Genomic DNA, 26,301 nt, shown 5'->3' on the forward strand with positions numbered 1-26,301 from the left:
GCACTACCTTTTTTTGGACTTTTCTGTTCTCAAAAATTGAGATGTGCAATTTGAATCAAGCACTGAATCAACTTAATGTAGACTCATTCACATTGTTTGCACTTCACTCTGCTCAGTAATTCTCATGTATTTCGACATCAGTATAGACATGGTACATGTCCCTTTCACTTCCAATAATTTCTATAATAGTTTGGTGATCTTTTGAACTATAGCAAGTTGAATGAATAATGTCCAACAGAAAAATCTCCTAAAAGCCTGGGTTTAAGTAGAGAGTTATCCACTATGCTACAGTAATTTTAACTGTAATTTTGTATTTGTCTGCAGATTCTCATTGCATGACGATGGAATCATAAATAAATTCATTTAAAAATGTGAACATCACAAAGTACTACAGACATAAAAATAAAATGCTTTCAAAAAGTATATTTATTGCTGTTTAAATATATTAACTTATTCTGACTGCATTTTCAATACAGGGCATGCATTACATTCATAAGCTAACTTTTTCAGGTTTTAGTTTTATTCATTCACTCTATTTTATTTTATTTTATTTTTTTTTTGTTCAGTATTAATGGTTGTTTCCCAAGTATTGTTGTCATAACAGAATTAATATTTAATTAAAAATACTCACTAATTTTTGCTTTTTTAAAAAATGAATGATTTTGCATTGAAGAACACACATGCTTCCAAAATGAACAATTCAATAGTACAGAAAGTTCAGAAAGTGATAGTATGGCAAAAATCATGTTGAAAACTTTATGAATTTATATTTAACTTTAATATAATACTTCTTTTATTATGACTATTAATTAATAAATATCATTCATACTGGCATGAGAAGTAAACTGTAAAGTTTCCAAGAATATATGACTGTGAAATACACACAATAATTAAAGTTCACAGTTCTGTCTCTACGAAAGAGCAAGGAAAGTAAATGTTATCATTTTTTGCAAAAACTTTTTTTGAGAATGAATTAATAAAAAGTAAAGGCCATGGAATAAATCCTAAACCATATGCTTTCTAGAAATGTGTAAAATATAAAGATTTGGATGAGATCCAAGAAGTGTTACAGATATCACTGTATTTATATGATACAGTATATGATAATACAATAAAAACCTCAATTTAAGGGACTACTTTGGGCAAAGGGATGTCCATTAAAGCCAAAAGTCTTATATAAAGTAGGTGTTAAAAATGTGTGTGTTAAAAACTTCACAGATTAGTTTATCTCTTTTTACTTATGTAGATATGTTTGTGTAATTAAAATTATGTATGTATGAGAAGTTTAATTTAACAGAAGAGAAGTTTCCTATATATATTATTGCTTACATACTCACTGCAGTTCTGAGACTTAAATAAACAAGTATACAATCTAAATCAAAATAAACAAACTTTTTTGGAAAATACACTTTAATTGTATTCAACTAAACAAATAATGTTCTTAATGAGCAGTGGCTCTTGGATTTGAAAAAAAAAATCCTGTTAATTTAATTATATAGAAAAAGCATTTTAAAATTAACAGGGTATTTAAAATTATGGTGTTAATTTTTACATATGACATTTGTCCATTAAATCAAGGACCGTTAAATTGACGTTTTACTGTACTGCATCAAATTGCTAGCATTGAACTGACCAGAGACTTGTTATAAACATATAGTAATCATTAACACCAAAAATTTGTAAACAAAATTTAAAAACAGGAAACATTTTTCAGAATTAATTGTAATTATTAGAGTACATAAAAATGGCAACAGTATATTTAAAATATTCAGAAAAAAATCCAGCAATGTTTGAATTTTTTATTACATTAATATATTATAAAAATACCTTACATTCCAAACTACATATGTTGTATTTTCAACAGAGTATTAGTTTAGAAACTATTTAAAATTTTTCACATAAAAAATACAAATCTAATTTAAGTAAGAAATGAACTAAACAAACAGCCAGATTCTTTATTGAGCTACTTAAGTCTTATTAATTACTAAGTAATTTGGTTAGAGATAGGTGGTATCCTAAAGCATACTCCTAGCCAAATTACTTAGTAATTAATTAGCCTTATATAGCCCAATAAAGAATTTGGTTGTTTGTTTGAATCCATAATGAATTCATACCTCTAAAACATAGATAGGATCTGACTTGACAATTCCTTGTGTCTTTAACATTTGATATGCATCAAATATCTTGGTTTCCTTTTTTATCTCCATGCTCCACTTAAACATCAATTCGATTATTTTTTCTTTTACTTTATGAGATGTTCGATTCCCTAAATACTAATTCAAAATATTTTTTTCATATTGAAAATATAATGATTACAAGGTGTTATACCTGAATATATTTTAATAAATGAAAATAACAATTAGTCCTTTAATAAATAAAAAATATCTTGATTAAAAATTTATTTAATATGTAATTTATATGTTCAAAAGAATAGGCATATTTTAGTAGTAGTGTTTGAAACAACTTGAAACTGAACCTTACAACTTTGAGAACAACTAAAACTATTCAGTGGTTTCAGCAAAGGGCAGTCTTGTTTTGTTTAGAAACTAATAATCTTTAATTTGATTGATGAATTGCTTTTTGTCCTTACATTATAATATGAATCTATGAGCACTAAGTTTTGAACACTAAGTTTAAAGAACACATCAATGCTATAAAATAAAACCTTGAAAACTCTGCTGTCACTAAACACTATGTATTCCATAATTGCAATATTAATAAAGATTCGTTAAAAATATTAAAAACCAAAACAAATACTAACAAATGCAAATTATACAAACATTTAAAAGTTATCAAAATCCACGGTAACATAAGAATAAACGAAAACACAGGTACAACTAGATTCCATCTGGCATCCTTAATTAAATATCAAAACCTATTAGACAGCAGGTAATACTTATATCACCAAAGCTGGATACCACCTTATAGCAGCATCACTTCTGTAGTAGAAAACATTGTACAAACTGACTGACTGCAAACACATATGTAACCTTTCTTAAAACAGCTCTTACTTTGGTAACTGTAATTTTGTTTATAACTTTGTATTACATTCTTTTCCATAGTTTACTTACTTCACAATTAATTTCATTAAGAAACAATTTTAATCTGTAGCTGCGATTGGTACAGAAAACGTAACATAACACGTGTGAAAAATCCAGAAAATGAAGTCATCCATGCATCAGCAACAAAATAGAATGTACCTTTTAAGTATTATAAAAATGTAATTTTAAACCATTTTAATCATAAATCCAAATGTTTGTAATGAAAAACCGCTTGTTGTTTTTGTAGATACCTGTAAACCCACCAAATTGTAACAAATACGGCTGAAGAGGGACAGACAACCTGTCCAAAATGCATATCATTGTCATAATAAACCTGTGTCTACCCACTTGTGTGATTACATCAATAGTGTTGATAAGACTTCCATAGAGTCAAAACTTAGTGCTTATAAATTCATATTAATCTTTAACTCATTATTACAAGGAAACTTTTAGGGCCGTCTAGAAGCTTGAGTATTTGATTTTAAAACCTATAACTTTATAGATAGTAGTTTTGGAAGTTATAAAAAACTGTGACAACTTATTTAAATTAGACATGGTTAGATGAAGACCACTGATCCACTTGACATGAAATGACTCATAATACAAATGTACTGAAGTGAAACTATCAGACAAAATACAAAAAATAAATTTTGATAATTATTTTATTAGTTTTATTGGTATATGTAATTGAATCCATATGCTCAACAAAATCATCCTCTACACTTATTTTTCTAATAAATAATAAAAAAATACATTAATCTGAAACTTGATTTTATTCTTTATAAATATAGAAAATAACTATAAAAGTCTGACTCAAATTGCTACAACTTTTTTTTCATTTATCATATTAATGTCTCTCTAATATGTCTGAATGCTTCTGATATATTTCAATCTTATATACACAATACAAAACAGTATTTTTTGTCATTGGTCAAGACTATTTGTTTATTTAAAATTGTACATGTAAAGTCCAGAGACCATAGATTACCACTCCTCATTAACTATAGAAATTTATTGATTGTCCCATCAGAAGTTGTATTGTTCCTGTTCTGTATATACATTTGTCAGGCATGATCTAACAAGATATGGTAAACTAAACCAAAATTCTTGACCAAACACAGAATCTTGCAGTAACATGCTAGATTATTCCATTCTCAGAAGTGTTCATTAATCCATTTCTAAATATGTATTTAACTTACATTCAGATTTTATGTGCCAGATCCGGCTTGGTCAAGTCGAACAAAATGTACACAATCATTCAATCATTTTAAAAATATATTTCAAAATTCCATATATGAAGCGTGCAATGCCATAATGTTGTAAATGCCAAAAACAAACTTTTCAGGAGAGAGAAAAAAAACACTTTTTCTAATGAACAAACTTTAATCAAATGCTAGAAAAATTATTTTAACAATTTACACTTTGGAATAAAACATTGGGTTTAATTTCAAACACCTAAGTATGATGGTAAGGAAACAAAAAAAGTTTAAAAACAGGGTTAGAGCCATAACATTGTAAATGCCAAAATTGTGCAAGTGCATAAAGTTGTAAATACCAAAACCAATTGCAATCATAAAAGTAATGTTTCTACAGCTGACAAACAGTTTTGAATACCAAAAACTTACATTTAAATTATTAAACACAATTTACAAATTCAATATCAATTTTAACATTAAAAACTGGCAATAATCTATTAGTGACTGCTTCCTGGCTTCAACAATGTTGGGCCCACAGTTTTGGTACTTGAACTGGGCTGTGATCCTTATCAATTATAATATAGGGTAGATGTACCAGTTTTGGCCAGTGTAGTACCAGTTCTGGCCAAAAAACAAATTTAACTTAAAAATATAATCACAAATGAAACAAACGTTTATTGTTAACTGTGTGAACAGTTAACAATAAAAATTTGTTTCATTGGACAGATTTGAATGTGTGGTGATTATATTTTTAAGTTAAATTTGTTTTCTGGCCAGAACTGGTACACTGGCCAAAATTGGTACATCTACCCTAATTATGATAAATAAAGGAAAATATAAACAATAAGGTATTAATTTAGTGTAATAAAAGTTAAAATGTATTTAAAAACTTCAAATTTGAAAGATTAATGGAAGACCAAATATCATTTTGAAATATCAAATAATAAGGTGATACAGGTTAACTATTAATAAACTGACATTCAGTTATCCGGTTCTGCATAAAAAAACTCACTGCATTACAAATTGGAACAACAAAATGATGTAAATGTAAATTGTAACATTTTACGCGCCAAAAGTCACGTGGCTTGCACTTTGGCACTTAAAACGTTATGGCTTGCACATAAATTCATCTTCATAATATAGCCACTTAGAGTGCCACTATCGCCACAATGTTTTTTTGTAGGAAAAAACATTGCATTTAAAATTCATTTCTTCAATAAAATGTATTTTGAGAAAAATGGCATTTACAACCTTATGGCATTGCACGCTTCATATATCATTTCCAACTGAGTTACATAACACTTATTACAAAATTTTCCCTAGTTAATGTATTCATGTTTTCTCAAAATGCTAAAATAAAGTAATTTTACAAGTAAAATTTAGGATTAAAATGTTTAAATTACAAATAAATATTTTAAATTAAAAAAGTACTTAAAATTTCATTTAAAAAAATATAAAATAAATAGAAATTATTTACCTTTGGTGAAATAGTTTTTATAAGCTCATTTAAAAATCGAAATTTTCCTAATTCTGCAATTAAATTTGGACCACTATTCTTAATAATTTCTTCAAGAGCCTGTCAAAATAAATAAATCATCATCAAATAAATCAATCAAATCAATAAGTCATCAGAACAATAAAAATTAAATTTTAGCTAATTTCAAATTTTATGCTACTTATAATATATTGCAGTATCATAAACATTATTTTTACTTTCTATATACAGTAGAGAGTCATTAATCCGAATCAAATGGGGACTGGGGTTGTTCGGATTAGTGATTTGTTCGGATAACCGATTATGTGCGAAAAAATATATTAACCTGTCCGATGTTCAAATTTTTCTCCGTCGCGTGTCGCTTCGTGTTGAATTTTCGTCGATTTTAAGCCTTACGAAAATTTTTATAATAATAATCGAGGCTATTGTATCGTTAAAAATTATTTCTTTATTTTGTACAAACAAAATAAATATATTGAAGCATATAAAAACATGAAAATTATACTTTAGAAGTAAATCTAGTATCAAAAACGTTCGATTCAGCACGACACAGTCCGACTGAAAATCGTTTAGATAACCGCCGATTCGAATTACCGGGGTTCGGATTAACGACTCTCTACTGTAATTAGAATATAAATTCAATCATGATTTGTTTGTTTAATAATAAAATTTTATGCAATACTATTCTAAAATATTTTAACAATTTTTAGGAAAATATTTTGAAGTACCTTTGATGACATTGAATTATTCTAGATATAATTATACAATCAAAGAAATGCAATATTTCCAATATTACCAAACGATTATAATGATAATTTTTTAAATTTATTATTACTTAGTACTTTAAAAAAATTTTGGAAATTAATCAGCCTATCTGATTATTTTCTGATAAGTAATACTGTCTTAAAAATTTTCACTATCTTATAATTAAAACATAACTAAGTTATATGTATAAACATAACATTAATAATATCACCAAATATTTGGTCTTTCACCAATGGGCTGTCGTATGTGTCGACATTCACCAGAGAATCTCGACATTCTCTAATTTTGGTCTTTCACAGTAACATATACATAATTTGGTCATTTATAAAATAATTAGAATAACAATCATTTCATAAAAGAATAATGAAATGCTTGAATTAGAAAATTATTCTCATCATCATCATGGCTAAACAGAACATGTCCAAATAAAAACTATATAAACTACTTAAATGCTTTATTTATAACTAATTTGGAGATCGTTTCTATATAATTTTACATGTAAAACAGCAAAACAATGTTCGTTTAACTTGATTACATGCATAAGAGTGAAAAAATATCAAAATACGGTCATTATACAGTTATGAAATATCGTTTTGATATTTCATAACCATATAATGGCAAATATGAAAATTATTGCTGCAATCGTTATTGAAAACTTTAGGATTTCTAAAATATTTAGTTAAGTCTTCATCTCACTCAAAAGGATGACAAATAATATAATATATAAAATAAACTTTGACAATAAAAATTATTTAAAATAAGATTTAAAAACCAGATAAATTATTTGGAATCCAGCACTTCCATTGCTCCTAAATATATATATAAAAGAATATACTGTTATACAAATGCTGTATATATTTTATTATAAGAATGGAGTGATTATCAATATTAGCTAATATACAATCTTGATTAATCATTAATTGTTAAATTATTTAATTGTATGATTAATCGTTAACTAATTATCAGGTATTTTCTAAAATATAAAATGTCAGTTTTTTTTATTTTAGTTTTTATACGGCCTTTTTTAGTTTTAAATTTTTATAACAATAGTTTTGCTTAGTATCTCAGTAATTACATATGTAAATATTTGTTTTATTATTTATTCACAGTTTAAGTTGTATGAAAATATTGAAAAATAAATTACATAAATTATCCTTGATCAAGTTGGATTAATGCTATAAATTTCAGTAGTCAAAAATTGAATTTGTATGCAAAGGAGAGAAATGCATACTACAATCAAGCCTTAAGGTATGGATTATGATAAAAACATGCACAACATTTACCAGTACGTTGTTGAAGGAAGAAAAGCTCATCTGGTCTACTGTAGAAATCCTCTATAATTTATTAGAAAATGATAAAAGAGCAATGAATCCTACAAGAACATTAAGTTGAATGTCTATCAGATTCCAGCCAAGGGCAACCAATTTAATATTTGCACAAAATATATGCTAGAAATACTTGACACAAAATTAAAAGATTATAAATATGACAGACATTAAGAGGACAATGACAGCATTGGCCTTTGCTTTGGAGGATGGTAATGCAGTGGAATGGGAGGGAGCCAGAATCGCAAGACTAGCTAGAAAAAAAAAATTGGCAAAGGCCATATGCAGTAAATGCATCAATAGAAAGAATGCAGCATCCATTTCCAACTTGTGGAAGATTTCGTTAAAAGGTTTATGCCCTACTTAATGTAATCTCATTGTAGGACATTAGTGTTAAATTTGGATGTTTGCTTGTTTACTGGAACATATAGATAAAATGAAAATTACCTAATTAATAGTATCAATAATGATTTTCAAGATATCTATTTAAATTAATTTGAACATCCTGCAGTTAAACAATTTCAAACACCAGCATTCCTTCATTGGATTTAAGATTAAACTTGATTAAGAGCTATAAACTAGCTTGAAAACATTAGTTTAGAAAATAGTTTGTGCTAGATATTAAAAAGTTCTGTTACCAATTGTTTTGTTTAATAACAAATATTAGCTTCCTGAAATAAGCAATGATTTATTTACATATCACTGATATAAATGAGCATAGAATATCTGTAAGAAAATAAAAACCTATGTATTCAATACAATGAGCAATTATTTACTGTGACATCGTCACAATGCCAGGCTGCAATTTTTAATCATATTTTTTAATTTATTTAATTTAAAATATATGCTCTCCACATCAAATTAGTAGTGGCTTGCCCTGTATATTACACCTTTCCTTTAATGATAGAGTTATGCCCGTCACCTATCTAACACCTTTGGGGAAAAATTTTTTAATTGAAACATGACTTCTGGTTTGCATCAAAAGTTCATATATTGTTAATTGAAACCTCCAGTCCAAGGATTCCATATCTAGTCTTTCTTTCATCTATCTAACTCCATTCCTGAGATTAAGGAAAAACAGACGTATGGAAGGACGACAGTGAGAATTTATAAATCTACAATTTTTTCAAATTGCAGCCCAATAATACATCATACAGTATCTGATCAGCCCCGATTTATATATATCAACATGACATATGCATGTTATATAATATAGACATCATCCCTAACTACTGTTGGTTTATTATAAATTATTAAATTAATATTTAAATTTCTAAAAGATAGTAAAATATCTATAGTAATAAAATTCTTCTATTTGTTAATACTATTATGTTATTAGCTAAATTATATTAAATTTCACTTAAAATAGACTGAACAAGTCAACAATAACTTTTTATATTTAATTATGCAAATTCTGAAGGCAAATTGCTGTTGTTATTATTATTATATATCTAGCAAGCTTTCCTACTGCTCTGAGAAATGTATCAAATGGGTAAAAAGGATAATACTGTATTTAGTCACATTTTTCCAAAAGTTCTATTTATTATATTTGTATTAACCCAATGTTACTCGAGGGAAATTCCCCTTACATTTTAAAACACTTGTAACTCGGGCTTCTTGAAATTTTTACGGCTAAACTCTCATCTACCTTTCTTCCTGACCCTTCAACATGTTACCATGGAATCAGAAATAATAGTCATTGCTAATGCTTTCAGTGCCACCTTTGTTTCAATCATGTTAGACAAGTTAGCATGGAACTCACCCCCAAGTAATGTTGTCTTTTTTTCTCCATTCGAAGTGGTATGATTGTAATTTCTGTTTTTAATCTGATTAGATATCAATTTTTTGTTTCTATATCAAAATTACTTTTAATGTATTCTAACTAAAGTAAAATAAAATAAACATTAAAATGTGTATTATTCATAACTAAACTTCCTGATCTTAGTAAAATTTCTCAATCATTAAGATACAGAAATATGTAGGGTGAGAATGGTGCTTACTCTCAAGTAACGGCATTACAAATCCAAATGCAAGGAATGCTGGGTTAAAATAAATCTAAGATTATTTAAATTTATTTTTAATTACAATATCCAAAATTTTGATTTGAAATTATTGTGTGTACATATTTATATGTTTATAAAAGCATACATTTAAAAAAAAAAGAAAACATGAACTTACATTTAATGCTTGCATTGCTTCTCTTTCTTGAGGAGATTGAATTTTATGAGCTAAAAATCTTAAAGACATTTGAGGGCCATCCTCATCTAATTCGACTTGCTGACAAAACAAATTGAGCGTAGTTAAATTACATTCTTTATTCAGAGGATTAGTTAATTCAACTGTAAAAAATTTCAGAATATTTATTATAAATGAATAATAATAATATTTACACTAAGATTTAGCTATTCAAAAGAGAAATTTGTACATTTTTTAATAAAACAGCTCTCAAAAAAATCATAAAGTTAGTAATTAAATTCAGAAAAAAAGTAACAAAAAAAAATTACTACTAATCAAGAAAATGTAATTTATTCAATAATAATAATAATAAACTACCTTTACATAAGAATTATTTTAATATTCAAAATAAATTTTCAACTTTTTGTGTTTGAATAGAGAGAAAATACAATATTTTGTTCATTATCAACAGACCAAATTTATAATAGAATTGTACCGAGTAAAAATGAATGAGACAGATAAACCTAAGTCAACCAGCCATGAAAAATTCAATGTTATGATTTGAATTTGAATCTCTCGAGAGTGAAAAACATTTGTCACCTCAAACAACTGGGTACAGAAAGAATACAATTCATATTCAACAAATATTCAATCTACCTATTAAAATTCTTCCACACTGTATAACTTTTTATGTACAGAATTTGATCAAGTGACTTCTAATAAAGTTTTTGTATTTTTTTTCTTTTTATACAATAAAACTTATGTAAACTATGATTTTCTTAAATAACATTGAGCATATCCCATAGAAAAAAAAATAATTGAACAAAATTCATGCAATTAATTTCAACAGTATTTTACTGTCAACCTCGGGCAAGAAAATTCCGACAGAATAGTTTTGAATCTTTAAGAGATTTGAAACTGCTTCAAATCTCTAAAAGATGGAATAAACGTTAAAAACTTGAAAGGATAATGTACATAACATTGGTTTCCCAAAGGTCGTAAACAATCTAATATGGGTTCTGTATAAAAGTTACACAAATGACTTAAGTATTTATAGATAGTTTTACTAATACTTTATTTTCAAACATTATATGACATGTAAGTTTTAATGTACTGTACAACCATTGAAGACAGAAACTAACATTTGTTTTCTGAAGACAAAATACCATGTAAAATCTGGCCATGATGCTTGTGTTGGCAGTCAAATTGTCTCTAGATATAGGTTGTATCATATGCACACAATTTCTGAAGACTGGGCATCACTTAGCTTAACAGAACCTTCTTTACTTGTAAGCCTGAGTTCAATTTTATAACCCTAGATTTTATGAATGGTTACTTGGACTGCTTTGGGGAAGGAAAATTTCTAACCTTTGGATGAGAAAACTCTCTTCAAGGTGCCTTACATAAAATATTGCTACGCCAGAATCCAAAAATATTTGGATTACATTAGAAAAATGTAAATTAAAGATATCAGATTTATTCAAATAGCAGCTGCAGCTATTATTTTAAACTTTATTTTTTCTGTGATTACTATTTGAGGGTGGTTATTTCTTCCTTTGGACATATTCGTTTAATGTCTGTTATTAATAAAATATTTATGAGAATTTTGATTTTTTAAACAAATTATACTTGAAATGGCAAATTGATATCTATCCTTACAATGACATTACTTTCTGTATACTTTTAATGAGAAAAGAATTAAGAAGTGCCCCTACTTTATATTGTACATTTTACTTTCTATTAAAGTTCGTTTGCTAAATAAATACAGTACCTACCTAGTGTAGTTTATGATCGTTGTCAATTTTATACAGTTTCCCTAAGTTTTTGGAAATCTTTATTTGAAACAATTATTATTCAAATAAAATCAGTACATAAATTATTTAAAATATTTTAAAAATATATAACAAATCATATATCATTAAACATGTTATTAATATTTTCTTATTCTTAATTGATATATTTTTAATCTAATTTCATTTAGTAGTTTAATCTCTGAAACTTCTTAATAATTTGGAAAAGTAAAATGATTAAGATAATGTGTGTATGTTGCAGCCAGACTGTTAGTTTAGCCACTTTACAGAGAGTCTAGCTGTTTGATTAAACGACATCATTTTATAATAAAGCTAAGCCGGATTGTCATTACATTGCATTTTACAATGTGGTTGGCTTTATTTTATTGTATTGTAAAGCAACAGAAATCTCAGCCTCTTTATTAAAATGTGAATTATTCACTGAGGTCAGGAACAAAACTGTTAGGAAATACAAAAAAAAAAAAAAAAAACATACGTTGTGTAATCAAATTTATTTATTATAAAATGAAAATTATAAAAATAAAAAGAGTACAGTATTTTACGAATTACTAAAGAGGACAGTATTAATTACTTCTTGCCTTTAGGAAATAATATAATTATTTATAATTAATGAACAGTTAAATTGATTAGTTGTCATTTAAAATCATTATAGCAATACCTAATAGTAATATACAGTCAAACCTGTTTTTATGCGGGGGATAGGGACCGCATTACAAAAACGCATAAAAAAAATCTCACGAAACTTCACGAATGGCTGTAAATAATAGTTTTCGCAACACAATTAAAAAATATTTTTTTTATGCGGTCAACAGGAACCGCATAAAAAAAGTCTCACATAGAAAATAACTCAAAACCGTACGAAATAGAATTTATTGACAACAGATGTCAGCACTTGACTGCATCGTCTGGTCTATCGTCTGTTTTACATATTTTTGTCCAGGTGGTGTTTTGTTGACTTAAAAAGTAAATTATTTCATTTTTCGCATATTCATGCAATAATATTACTATAATAAGTGCATTTATGCTATAATAAGTTTATTTAGCTATAATAAGTCAACGTAAGACATGACGAATCGCATGAGACTAGTCGCCAACTATACCGCACAAATTAAAAATTCGCATTAAAAAAATCGCACATAAAAAGAGCGCATAAAAACAGGTTTGACTGTATATTTAAAAATATATATGGCTATTAGGTACCTTATTATAATTAAGAATTACTTTTATAAAATCACAACATAAACAAACATAGATAGCTTGACATATTAAATAATGCAAAATTAAATTATAAAAATGGGAAAACACTTTAAAATTATTAAATTCTTCAACAGTTACTGTCAAGGAAGTTTCGAGTGGTGATGAGATAAGTCAAATTTTCCCTCGTCGGAGTACGTTGGAGAAGGGACGGTTGACGTTATCCTAGATAAGTCGAGACAGGTATGCCAACCAAGGCGGACCCGATAGAAAGCTCAGCTCCTGAGTGGTTGGCCAACAGATCTAGAACTTAGATATAAGGCAATGCGACCATTGGGAGAGGGGAGCCTAGCCTAAGACTGTGAGGAGAAACAGATCTGGACTAAGACCTTGTAGTTAGAAGTAATCAAGACATATTGCTGTGTATTTCTGTAAATAGCATTAAATAAATAGACTTAATTTGTGTTCAAGGAATTGTAAGGTGTCTTTTTGCAGACCGGGAATCAGAGGTCATGATTTGAACTTTACTGTTACAAAGTAATACTTAATACTAAACCTATTAAGTAGAAGTATTGTTTATTAATGCAAAACAAACTAGAATGGCATTTAGACTAGTACAACAAAGAACTTTCTACACTTTCTGGAACCTTTTACCGGTGTTAGACGCAAAACGAAAAATTTCCGTTAACGTTTTCGAACTTTGTAGTTCTTCTTCAGACGGTAAAAAACGAGGAACGCAGATCGAATAAAAGAACGAGTTATTTTTAAACCGAAATCGAATGCTTCGGTTTCGGTTTATTTCGGTTCCGAATGCGGAAAATTTTCGTTTTGCGTCTAACACCGGTAAAAGGTTCCAGAAAGTGTTGTTTACATCCCCGGTGTTCCTTGATGTATGTAGATTTTTAAAGAACTTTCTTTTGTTGTACTTCAAAAAAGGAAAAATTGCTTTCTGTTTGCAGTTTTGCCAATGATAAAAGATATTCTATATAACTACAATATTTGCTTGCTATAATCTCCTCTGTGAATAAATTTTTAGAGCCTTGTAAATATTAGAATAGTAAGTCCTAAGTAGGACCCCAAGCTTTTACTATGTTGAGCAGCTATATTTCAATTTTTAAAAATCTTGTTTCTAATTAAGGTCATTTGAAATCATGTTTCAGATGGCCATATGGAAGAAGTGGAATGCCCAAAAAAAATAAAAAAAGCTATAGAAGAAATTAGAAATAAGCCAATGGATGGACAAAGGCTTCTAAGGAGTTTAGCTTACCTAAAACTACAATGATAAAGCCTGCAAATGAAAGTTCAGTGATCCAAAGGAAGCACAAAATGGGTGGCCTTTCATTTTGCATTCATTCTTACTAAAGATCCAACTTAGGCAATATTTCCTCCAGAAACTGGATTTTTCACTTTTTCTGAAGAGCCTTAATTTGAAAATCTGGTCTATTGTAAGTTAAACTGAGTTATGTTGAGTACTAGAAAACACTTTGAAAAACTCACTTTGTTAAAATACATATAAAATTAACTTGACATGGTACAGGTAAAAAGGAAATTAGGATCTACCAGTTTCCTATACTATCAGGAAATTAGAACTTTGCAAACCAGTTTTAGGCTCAATACAGTGATGACTCAATAATAAGATGTATTTTTTGATATTGCACAAAATAGCACCCAATTGATCAGTTTGTCAAATTATTGTTGCATATCCAAGATCTATGCATATTTTTGACCTCTTGATTACTGCATTCTATGTTGCCTTGTGTTTGTGGATGTTGAGGATTGCCATGCATAATTTTACATTCTAGCCATATATTTACAAATTTTTTGAGGATTTTTTCAGTAAACTCCCACCATTGTTGTTCTGTAGGTTATATGAAGCTCCAAATTGTAAGAAAATTTTTAAATTTCACAGCTACTTCAGAAGTCCACTTTGATTCAAGCAGTATAAGATGTAAGTATTTAGAGCATTATCTTGACAGTTTAACAGCCACTTATACTCTCCATCTGGTGCAAACTGTAAATCACTTAAATCAACTTGTCCATGTACTGTACAATAAAATCTTTAGATTTTATAGGTTAAGTCACAGTGCTTTTTTAGGTAAATTAGGTTTGGTTTTGCAAGTAAGACAAAGAAACAAATATTTCAGTGGTTTTGTTTTTACATAAAATTTGTTTCTAATACTATATAGCAGGAGTCGGCAAGCAAGAGTTCAGTGGGAGCCGAAATGTAGGTTTTGCAAAATGCATGTGAGCCACAGTTCTGTACTGTCGTGGCGGATAGTATGGTAAGGCGCACGATTTTATTATATAATATAAATATAATATAAAACAAATATTGAATTTCTTTAATAAACATATTTTCACAAAATTATAAATATAAAATTGTAAAAATATTAATAAAAAACATAAATTAACACTTTCAGCAAGAGCCGCATGTAACTCAAAAAGAGCCGCATGCGGCTCTTGGAGCCACATTTGCCCATATCTGCTATATAGAATTTTGTCATAACCACCATGTCCACAAAATTTATGAATTCTGTCAATACATCAAAATATTATTCAGTATGTAGGATACATACTGTAGGATCCTTGGGAAATTTCTTCTTAAAAAGTAAAGATAATCTTCATTGGCTGTATTTAAGACAATACTTTGAACACCAATAATATTCAGTAGATGTCTGCTGTGCACTGAAATCTATGTTCATATTACCATTTTTGATGTGTGTAACAACCTCAAAAATTCTTTCTCTAATCCATGATTTCTTCAAATTGCCATGCTGTTTTGCTAAGAATTTCATTAGTTGTTTGCGTATATCATCTTTAAACCCACTATATTCAGACGCATTTGCATACTCATTATTTGTTGTAATATTAAATATTTCTAGTGGAACAGACACTCCAGATGACGAATGCCTCTTGGTGTCTCTAGTAGTAGGAACAGGAAGTAAATCTGACAATATGATGGTTTATCTGATGCAGCATTATGAAGCACCTAATTGTTTGGCCAGCCTTATTATAGAATGTGAAAATTTAGCAGAATTTGTTTGACCTATTTAAGAAGTGGCTAAATGTTAGTTAGCTTTATTATAAAATGGTACTATTTAATCTAATAGCTAGATGCTTTGTAAAGTGATTAAATGAACAATCTGGCTGCAATATATATAAATCAATTCTCATATTTGGCTTATTACAGTATAATTAATAATCTTGATTTATATTTTATAAATAATTATTGATGTAACATTTACAACATCAATTCTTATTAAATCAGTACAAGAGTACATAAGAATTTTATTTATTAAATAGAATATTTTTTCCTTGATAAAATATTTAAATAATAAAATTATTTAACAATAGTTATAAGTTAAATATTTTGCAAGTTGCTTCATCAAAAACATATTGGAAAGAAATGTTAAGTCATTATCGAATGATTTTATATATTTTACATACAATCTTTTTATTAACAATTATTTTCTTGTTTTAAAATGTTAATATATCATTTAATAAATTAATTGCTAAAATAAGTATATTATTTTGTAAATATATAATAGAACTTCCCTCAATATCTTATTTAAACTTAGAAAATTAATATATTTGTAGGTCCTAAGCCCAAACTAATTTCTTGGTCATGATGATGATGTCAAACATTCATTATTTCTGATCCTTGGGTACAGTATGGATAATGCTTCTCCAATACTGTCTGTCCTTGACAACTTCCTTCAGCTGCCACATTATCATACTGCAGTCAGTCTTGATTGTGTCCAGCCAGCAAGTTCTCTGTTGTCCTGTTCACAGAAAGCCGCCGACATATCTTAGTGTGATATCCTTCTCTAGTCCATCTGCATGCATAATGTGCCCAATATATAAGAGATTTTGTTGGTGATCTTGGCATCTAAAGTCATTTCTAGTTTGACACAATCTAGAACAGTCTGGTCTGTGATCTTTGCTGTCCAGGGGATGTGTAGCATTTTTCTCCAGCATCATAACTCGAAGGCATCTATTTTTCTTCTATCAACTTTTTTTTTAACAATCCAGCTCTCACATCCATACATCATTATAAGGAAAACAATCACATTCATGAGTCTGTATTTGGTTTTAGTGCTTATAACATGTTATTTTTGCTTTTCCAGCACCTCTCCATTACTAGCATAGCTGATCCTTCTCTTTATGTCCAGACTGGAATAATTATCACAGACTATCTTAGATCCAAACAATATACAGAGTTCCTATTCAAGTTTTTGTTTTAAATTGCAAGACTTTCCCTGACCCTCACGTTCCTTACAGTATGGCACACTAACAAAGTAAAACATCACTTGACTTACTACACACATACACTATTGCTTCTCCAACTTTTTAACTGGTTAATTTTTCTAATTAACAGTTATATATTTTTGTTATAATTGATGAATAAGTAAAATTAAAATTAAAATAAGAAAAACAGAATTATGGCATGTTTTTTCTACATAAAAAAAAATGCTTTATTAAATAAAAATAATTTATCCTGTTATTAACTCATAACTGTAAAACTATGGCTTTGAGAAAAAAAAGAAAGAAAAAGTCATTAATTATTATTTAAAAAATTCTGTATAATCCATGTACAAAAGTATGAATTTATTAAATTTGTCCCTTAATAAATTCTCCAAATTTTATAAAATACAAGGTGTGTCTGAAAAGTTCAGTGAATGGTCTCATAAAATAAACAAGAGATACAAACAAAATACATTTACTGGCATTCAAAGTAATCGCCATTAGCGACAACACACATTTGACATTGGTTGTACAGCTGCTGGAAGCGGTGAGCAAATGCTTCTTTCAGTATCACACGAAGCACCATTGTCACACGTTGTTGGATCTGTGCAATGTTGGAAAAGCATAGGTCCTTCAGGACTCCTTTGAGGCGGGGAAACAAGAAGAAATCTGCAGGTACCAGATCTGGAGAATATGGAGAGTGTTGAAGAACTGTCACCTGGCGTGTAGCAAGGAAGTGCCGTACGCAGCTTGCAGTGTGCAGACGGGTGTTGTCGTGGAGCAGAGTCCACTATCCACTCTGGTATAACTGTGGCCAAAGTCGCCAGATGCATTTCAGCTGCCGTTTCAAAACTCCCTCGATAGAATTCTGCGTTGATGGTTGTATCGTTGGGTAAAAATTCATGATGGATCAAGCCCTTACTGTCGAAAAAGGCAATCAACATCTTCCTTTCCATCTCTGAAGCATTTAAACCATTCAAAAACACACTTTTTACTCACTGCTTCCACACCATACACTTTCACTAACATTTCATGTGTCTCTGTCACCATTTTGCCTAATTTGAAGCAAAACTTGATGTTCACGCATTGCTCCATTTTACAGTGACACTCCTTCTCACACTGACTGTGTTGCATTGTTTGTTGTGCGCACTTCCGTTTAACTGTTGTGATTTCAACGCTAGGGGACATTAGTTGGCAAGTCTCTCACTATGTCTGCATGAGCGCAACATCCTAACCAGCACGGTTATTCAGCTATGGGACCATTCACCAAACTTTTCAGAGGCACCTTGTATTAACAAACTAGGAAAAAGTTTCAGAAATCAGAAATTGTTTTATTATGCAATCAAAATTATTAATTTCAATGTAAATTTCAATGTGAATTAACCATTTGAATTAATATTAAGTTGTTTATCATTTTTTTTTCATCAGTTCATTGACACTTGCCCTCAAATTGAAAGTGTAAATTGTGAGAGATAGTGTTAAAATTTTTCAAAATTTTTTTTTTATCAATGTTAAATTATTAAGAGTATTAGATTTTTCTGTCAAACTTATAATATTGCATAATTAATACAGCAGTTTTAAAATCTAAAAGTATTTTAAAATTTAAAAGTAACAATTGATATTGTTCTATGCTTGTATATTTTGTATGCTATAATTTTGGGAAAATTTTGTGTATGTTTGGGTAAAATTTTGGATCCTGAAAATATTCTGCACCCCTTTTCATAAGCTGCATTGTACCACAATACTTCTTGCTGCCTGCAGACAGCTATACTTGTTCAACCATACTGTCAGCAAACGAAATCAACAAGGCAATCAAGGAAATAAATTCCCTCATTTTCCATGATTTTTTCCAAACACTAACGAAAATCCCTGACTTTCCAGGTGCGTTGGAACCCTGAATATAAAGTCCTGGATAGTTTTGAGTTGTTCACATCTAATTGTCATTATGGCTTTGCCTACGTTATCAGTTATCAATTTTTTTTTTCTTTTTGATATTCAGAAACAACTCACTTCTTGTTTTGACTTTCAGAGTTAGTTCTTCTAGATCCTGTTGGTTTTCAGCAGTGTGTGGTATTATTCACATTACAGAGGTTTGTTTATATTCCTGCCTATAATCAACACCAATGTTGGATTCATTCAGCTTGGCTCTTCTCAAAATTGCCTCAGCATAGATGTTGAAAAGTATTGGTGATAGAATGCATCCTTAGCACACTCCTTAGCTGATCTTAATCCAGTCAGTGTCACCAAAAGGAGTCCTTACCATCACCTCCTGTGTGAGATAGTGATCTTAAAAGCTCAATGAAATGAGATGGCACTGCCATTTGTATGAGACAGGCCCACAGTTTCATATGATGTACACAATCAAATGCCTTGGCATAGTCAATGAAGCAGATGTATAGGTCTTTTTGATATTCTCTAGCTTTTTCCATGATTTGTCTGAGATTTGAGATGTGGTCACAGGTAGGTACCTCTGCCTCTTCTGAAACCAGCTTGGACATCTAGCAATTCCTACTCTGCAATGCACTAAGATGCTTTTGTAAAATCTTCAGCAAAATTTGCAATGGCTGGTAGTTTGAAAAGTCATGTAAGTCATCCTTCCTGGAAATTGGTATGGAGTATGGAAATGATGAAAAAGATGGAGCATGTCCAATCTCTTGATCATTGTTTAATTTTCCAGATCCTCTGGCATAAAATCAGTAGAGTTCTTTTGGGCAGTTCTGCTTACACATTATCAATGCCTGGTGCTTTGTTCTTTGATAACTGACTTATTAGCCCACTGAAGTTATATTTCTGTGACAGTAGGGTCATTTTGTATGCTTTCTTGCTTTGCAGTTGGCTATAGGTGATGCTGATGATTGTTGTCAGCATAAAGTTCCACAGTATATTTTTTCCAGCCATTCTTGATAGTTGTCTGGTCATGCAGTTCCTTGCCATCTCTGTCACTGATCATCATTTGTCTAGGAGCAAATGAAAAGCATGTATTTTTGACTTAGGCCAAGAGATCTAGTGTGCCTTTTTGCATTATCCTCTTCAATCTCTTTGCAATAGTTAGCCCAGTAGTTTTCTTTATCTTTTCTTGCTGCCCTTTGAAACTCAGCATTTAGTCTTTTAGCTTTCTGTCCTCCTAGCAGCTTTAGCTTCCTGTCTATGATTAGCAATTTCAATTGTTTCTTCTGTAAACCATTTAGACTTTTTTAATAGCTTTTTTCAGGAAAACAAGGTGTTCAGCTCTATCAGTGATACAATATTTTATTTCTTCCCACAAATCATCAGTTCACTGTTGAATTGTCTAACACCTTTAAGTGGTTTATAATTTCATCTGCATATGTTGGAAGTAACCTATCAACATCAAACCTTTGTCTGGGCAGTGGTCTTTTGGTTCTGCAAAGCTTGAATTTGGCAACTAGTAGTTGGCAATTGGAACCACAGTCTGCACCAGGCAAAGTTTTAACTGAATGTATTAAGTTAGCCCATTTTCTATCACACAAAATGTAGTCAATTGGATTTTGGTGTAAGCCATTTGGAAAAGTCCATGTATAAAGCCATTGTTTAGGTTGGCAGAACTGTGTGTTCATGATTTTGAAATGATGTTCCAAGCACAATTGAATGAGACAATCCCCAGAGTCATTTCTTTTTCCCAAGCCAAACTTTCCACAGACTCTTGGCTTCGGTTTGTCTCCCACTTTTTCATTAAAGTCAGAGGTGATGACGATGATGTCTTTTCTTGGTGTTTCATTTAGTGTCTTTTGAATTTGTGAATAGAAATCATCCAACTCCTCTAGGGAGGCATTAGTGGTGGGGGCATATACTTGCATTGCCATAGTATGACAAAGCTTCCCATTAATACTGGTTCATGGTCATACTGAATTTTTAATATTTAAAAATAGAATTAAACATGCAGTTAATTCTATTTATTTCTCTTAATTCAAGAGCTTTTTTTTACTCTCTTCATTTACCAAGTATATCATGGGTTTGGCCAGGTCCACAATGAACAGGCTGGATAATGAGGGATGGGGTCTGACACATCTAGGACAAAACACCCCCAAAAATTCCTGGGAATTCTCAACCCATTCAGGTTTGTTCCCATTTCCCCCTCCAGAGTGGTAGGTCAACAACTTAATAGTTTGTCCAACTAGTCATTAAAAACTTAAAGAGTAAAAGAAAGGTGAAGTTTGCTTATAGAGTAATCTGCCATTACATTTACCACATATAATAAAATAATCTTATCAAAAACAGAAAGTTTGGTTATTCTAATAATCAAATGATAGAGCTGTATTAACTATCAAGCTAGAACTTGGCTAATTAATTATATAGATGATATGCAATTCAGTCCAAATTTCCTAATATCTGCATAATTACTTAGACAAGTTATAGTCCAATAGTAATCTGGTTCTTTCATTTGATTATGAATATAATTTAAGATTGTTTTCTATATATATTTCATTATTTTAGAAAAACATCGGTTCTAAAAATGTCTAAAACTATTTAATTGTAATAGCAGTTAAACAGTTTTATCATCATTTAAATAAAGTATCATTATTAACTTTATTATTATTATAAGCAGTTGAAAAACGAATTGTTTAACTACAATCAATTATTCAAATTATAAGTTTGATAAAATTCAGATTAGCAAAAGTTTGAAAATAAATCATTTTTTATGTATGTAGTGTATTCAAAAAGTTCCAGGAATGGATCAAGAAAATCAAAATATGTTAGATTATAAAGAAATTTATTTAATATTTTCCAAAATTATCATTTAAGCTCTCCCATGATTTCTTATTTGGAGAAATAATGAATTACAATAACTATCCTAGCTCGCAATGATTTTTTCTTTCTTCAAAGTTTAAAAAGAAAACAACCAACAGAACTCACGAAAGACAAACTGAAGAAATTTTGCAGTTCCTGAAAGAAACTGACTTCTCTAAATGCTTCTTGAATTGGAGAATCATCAGAGAAAGTATATTGAAGCTCAAGTAATTATCTTAATATATAAATAAATTTCGTTATATCCTAACACATTTTGATTCATTTCTGTGACTTTTTGAATATACCTCATATAAATTATAAAAAAATAGCACAAGCACATTTGACACATCATAATTAAAATTTCACTTATTTATCAGCTCTTAAATCAATAAAATCTTAATTATATTTATTTTATGATTGTTTCATAATCACCATCATTCCAATGTTTTCTCATTTAGATTAGATTTGTTAACATTTTGTGCCTATTTAATAATTAAGTTTAGCATAAAATTTTTTAAACTAATAATTCTAAAATAATACGTAAAACTTCACATTATAAGATTGTTCTTAGAATAAAAAAAAACGTTGTGATAAGTGATATGATTAAATTCCACCTGTATATTACATTTTTAAACGTTTTGAAGTACTGACTCATTTACTGCTTACAAAAAATAGCTTAATTTTTTTTCCATTCTTTCTACCAATGACTCCTATATTCATTTTTCCACTCTAATTGTTATATTTTTACATTCAAATTTCTAAATACGTATACTTAGAAGCATATTTCAGATCCGTATATAAACAAACAAAAAAATCATAAAAGAATTGAATGATATCAAAGTTAATCATACCTTCAAATACTAATTTGAATAACTTTGAGTTAGTTCTAAAAGTATTATTTAATAAATGTAAACTCTGATGAAAATATCATTTGATCATTTCATATTTTAAAAAATGAATTGACCGATATGTTTCTGAAGTCATCTTAGTTCAAATGACAATTGGAATCTTGTATTTAGAATTTAAAAATGCAAAAACATTTTAAAACTGATAATTATTTCCACCATTTAATAGTTCTTAAATAAATTAAATGACTGGAGACAATTTAATATTTGTTTTTAATATCATTTCCTGTTAATCGCTATCAATTCATATCATTTACCATCAGCAAACGATTTCAATACTGTTACTAGAGAAATTAAATGAAATTTAAATAGGTTTTGATACCATTTATATCTTCCACGATAAAATTTCTCATATCATTAATTAACAAAACAATAATTTACATCACAATCTGCTTCGAAGGCTCCAATATAATATATATTTCGATAATAGGCACATCACACAAACAGGAGCATTGCCGAAAGTTTTCAATTTTCCAACTCCCAAATCGAAACGTATTCACACATTTACTCAAGATTGATTGACTTTTTTGCTAAATAATACATTAAAACAGAATAACGAATGGTAACAAAGTTTCGATATTGCCGAGACTAAAAGATGCCAAAATCCCGAAATTTTCCACTCCCAGAAAGGTAAAACTCCCGGAATCAATTCGTCGGGAGTTGGCAAGTATAACCGGAGATATACCAGAACAGATGAATGAAAAATTCAATCAGAGTTTAGACTCATTCCTTTATATTTTATGTAAAAAGGAATAGATGGGTTGTATTTTGATACAACAAACATCCAACATAATACACACAAAACTGAGCATGAGAAAGGTGATAGATTATTATTAAACTTCCATTCAAGACATTACAAAAGTACAGATCAAGTAGAACACTACAAATTGACTTTTCAAATTATCACAAGTAATTAAAACAAATGTTTAAATGATAATTTGACTTCAAATAAGGCTGAAAGTACAGTACTTGTGACTCTCTGGCTGTAACAAGAATATATTTGGCACTTTAAACATGATTAATATCAGTAAATAGTAAAAATTGATAATTACTAACCTAACATTAATTCTAAATTATCGTTTGACATCCTAGATCACTTGATTAACTTTACAGTATTTTAAAAATGGATATAATTTATCAACATAAAAATAATTTGTTTAAAATTCTTCATATACTCAGCTCCATCACGAAAACACAGCTGTCTGCGCAAGCGCAAATCGTTTCTGAAAATGGTGTAGCAGAACACCATTTTACTTCTGACATTAATTAGTTTGATAGAAAAACTTAAAATTTAATTTTTTAAAGGAAAAATTATATAAGATTAATAATTTTAAATTTATAATTGTAAATAATATTATATAAAGAATAATTTTAAAAATTTAATCACTTCCGATATTTTCTTTGATGTTTCGGAACTGTTTGTTGTTATTTTTAAAATTGTTTAATTAACTAAATTGTTAAATTGTAAATTAATTACATTATATATATAAATTGTCATTTTGTTCGAAAAAATAGGTTAATAATTTGCTTTATAGGTCAGACGCATAATTCTAATTCTAGAAAGAATCAGGTCGTTTCCACTTATCACGACGATCGCTATAAAATTTTCAAATAATTTACTTTAAATTCATACTTTTGTCTCAGATATTTAATAATCATGTTCATGGATTTAATTTTTCTAATATGACTATGTCAAATAAATAATGTCGTCTAACAAGAAAAAGTAAAGAAGAACGTTTGAATCAAATTATCTATTAATTAACAATCACAAGAATATAAGTTACATTGGATTCGAATCTGAACCCTTTATTGTGATATGAGAATCTTTTAGCGCACAATCTGTTTTATCCATTACATTCTCCGTATCAGCGGCCGCCAATCGGTGGTCCGTGGAGAAATTTGAATATCGATCGACTCGAGGTTACGCGAAGGATTACGAAAGAAATGCAAAAATTCTCGGTTGCTTTCTCACTCATTGGGAGTTTTATATTCGAATCTAGAACCAAACACAAAATGACTGTTATCAATAAGTAATAATGGCAATAAATTAATAAATAATCGATTGTGCGATTGTCGTCCTTCGTGGAAAAGAGCCAACAATCCATAAACTTATTTCGAACAAGCAGCAACAAACTTCACACTAATTTCTTATAATTAAACAAGTGAATTTCATATTAATAAAGTAAAACGGAACTTTTATAATAATTATTCTGTTGATGTTTGTATCGTTTAAAAAATTTATGATAGTAACCCGCGGGATTCTGGAAGACCGGAATCGAATCCGGCAAGTAACTTTAGAAGTTTATCGGGGGATCCCGTCTTTCTTCTTACCCAACTGTGGTCTGGCCAAACGAAGATGGACATGGAAAAAAAACCACTCTTAGTGTCCACAGGGCGGAGAGTCAAAATGAAAACAAAAAGCTTGTATTGTACAGTACATTAGATTTCCCACCGGATATGTCAATTTCCGTCCCTCACCACCCGGCCGCCCCATTCTGGACCTGGCCGAATCCATAATGAACGTGCTAAAAAGAGGCTCTTTTAGTGCCCACAGGGCGGAAAAAGTTTTAAAAAAGTACATTAGATTCTTGATAGAGTTGATAGGGAATGAGACTGTATCGAAAACTCGAAGTATACGGAATATACAATGGAAATCAGTAATAAATAAAGTTATAGGACAGGGATGGCGAACCTATGGCACGCGTGCCCAAAGTGGCACGTAAAAGAAATCATCTGGCACGTAATGCATCATATGATTTCTGTCTTTTTCAATCATCCTTTCTGTTTATCACCTGATCATCTTTTCTTCAATCAGATTTTTTACATTTATTCGAATTAAAGCGTATTCGTTTAATTTCTTTAAATATCGTTATTCGAAATCTAAGACATTGGCACCCATTAACATCTTTAAAGATAAATATGCTTACAATATGGCACGCGGACTCAAAAAGGTTCGCCATCCCTGCTATAGAAGATCTAAAGTTTCATTTTATTTTTAAATTAGTTACTCATTTTTATCGCAGAAAACTTTTTACCGATGACAAAATTAAAATAAAAATATTTGTTATTAACCGAAAATTTGTTCTAATGGATCGTGATTGTTCGGTTCAGTACCGAGGTACCATTGTATTTGATTAACGCGATTTTGACATACTCGGTAGCATCGAGGAATTATTTAACTGCGTTAATCAAGGAATACCTGTATATATATATATACATGTAGTACAATGCCCTTTTTATAACCTTTACCCTTTTTTTATAGTCTGCAAGCCACTGCACTTTGTCCTTTAGAAAAATCTCTAGATCTAGAGTGAAAAAATTCCGATCTGATAACTTGACGATAATATTTCAGTTTAAGTTCACGTGTTATGGAGTATTTATCGCGTCTCGCCTCTTCTCAACA

The 26,301-nt window shown here is 29.4% G+C and overlaps 1 protein-coding gene across 1 annotated transcript in view; it reads right to left on the reverse strand.

Moving 5' to 3' along the window:
• LOC136984117 (ADP-ribosylation factor-binding protein GGA1-like) overlaps positions 1–24,125 on the reverse strand; it is a 41,930-nt gene extending 17,805 nt beyond the window's left edge. Inside the window, exons 1-4 of the mRNA XM_067281043.1 lie at positions 23,955–24,125; positions 10,001–10,161; positions 5,715–5,813; positions 2,115–2,273 (exon numbers count right to left, since the gene is read on the reverse strand). Coding sequence (XP_067137144.1) covers positions 2,115–2,273; positions 5,715–5,813; positions 10,001–10,161; positions 23,955–23,985 — 450 coding nt within the window. The 5' untranslated portion in view covers positions 23,986–24,125. The remainder of the gene's footprint in view (positions 1–2,114; positions 2,274–5,714; positions 5,814–10,000; positions 10,162–23,954) is intronic.
• Positions 24,126–26,301: the final 2,176 nt, after the last annotated feature.

Source organism: Centruroides vittatus, unplaced genomic scaffold (assembly GCF_030686945.1).
Source record: "Centruroides vittatus isolate TY-2023 unplaced genomic scaffold, ASM3068694v2 contig_904, whole genome shotgun sequence".
In the NCBI taxonomy this organism is placed as follows: domain Eukaryota; kingdom Metazoa; phylum Arthropoda; class Arachnida; order Scorpiones; family Buthidae; genus Centruroides; species Centruroides vittatus.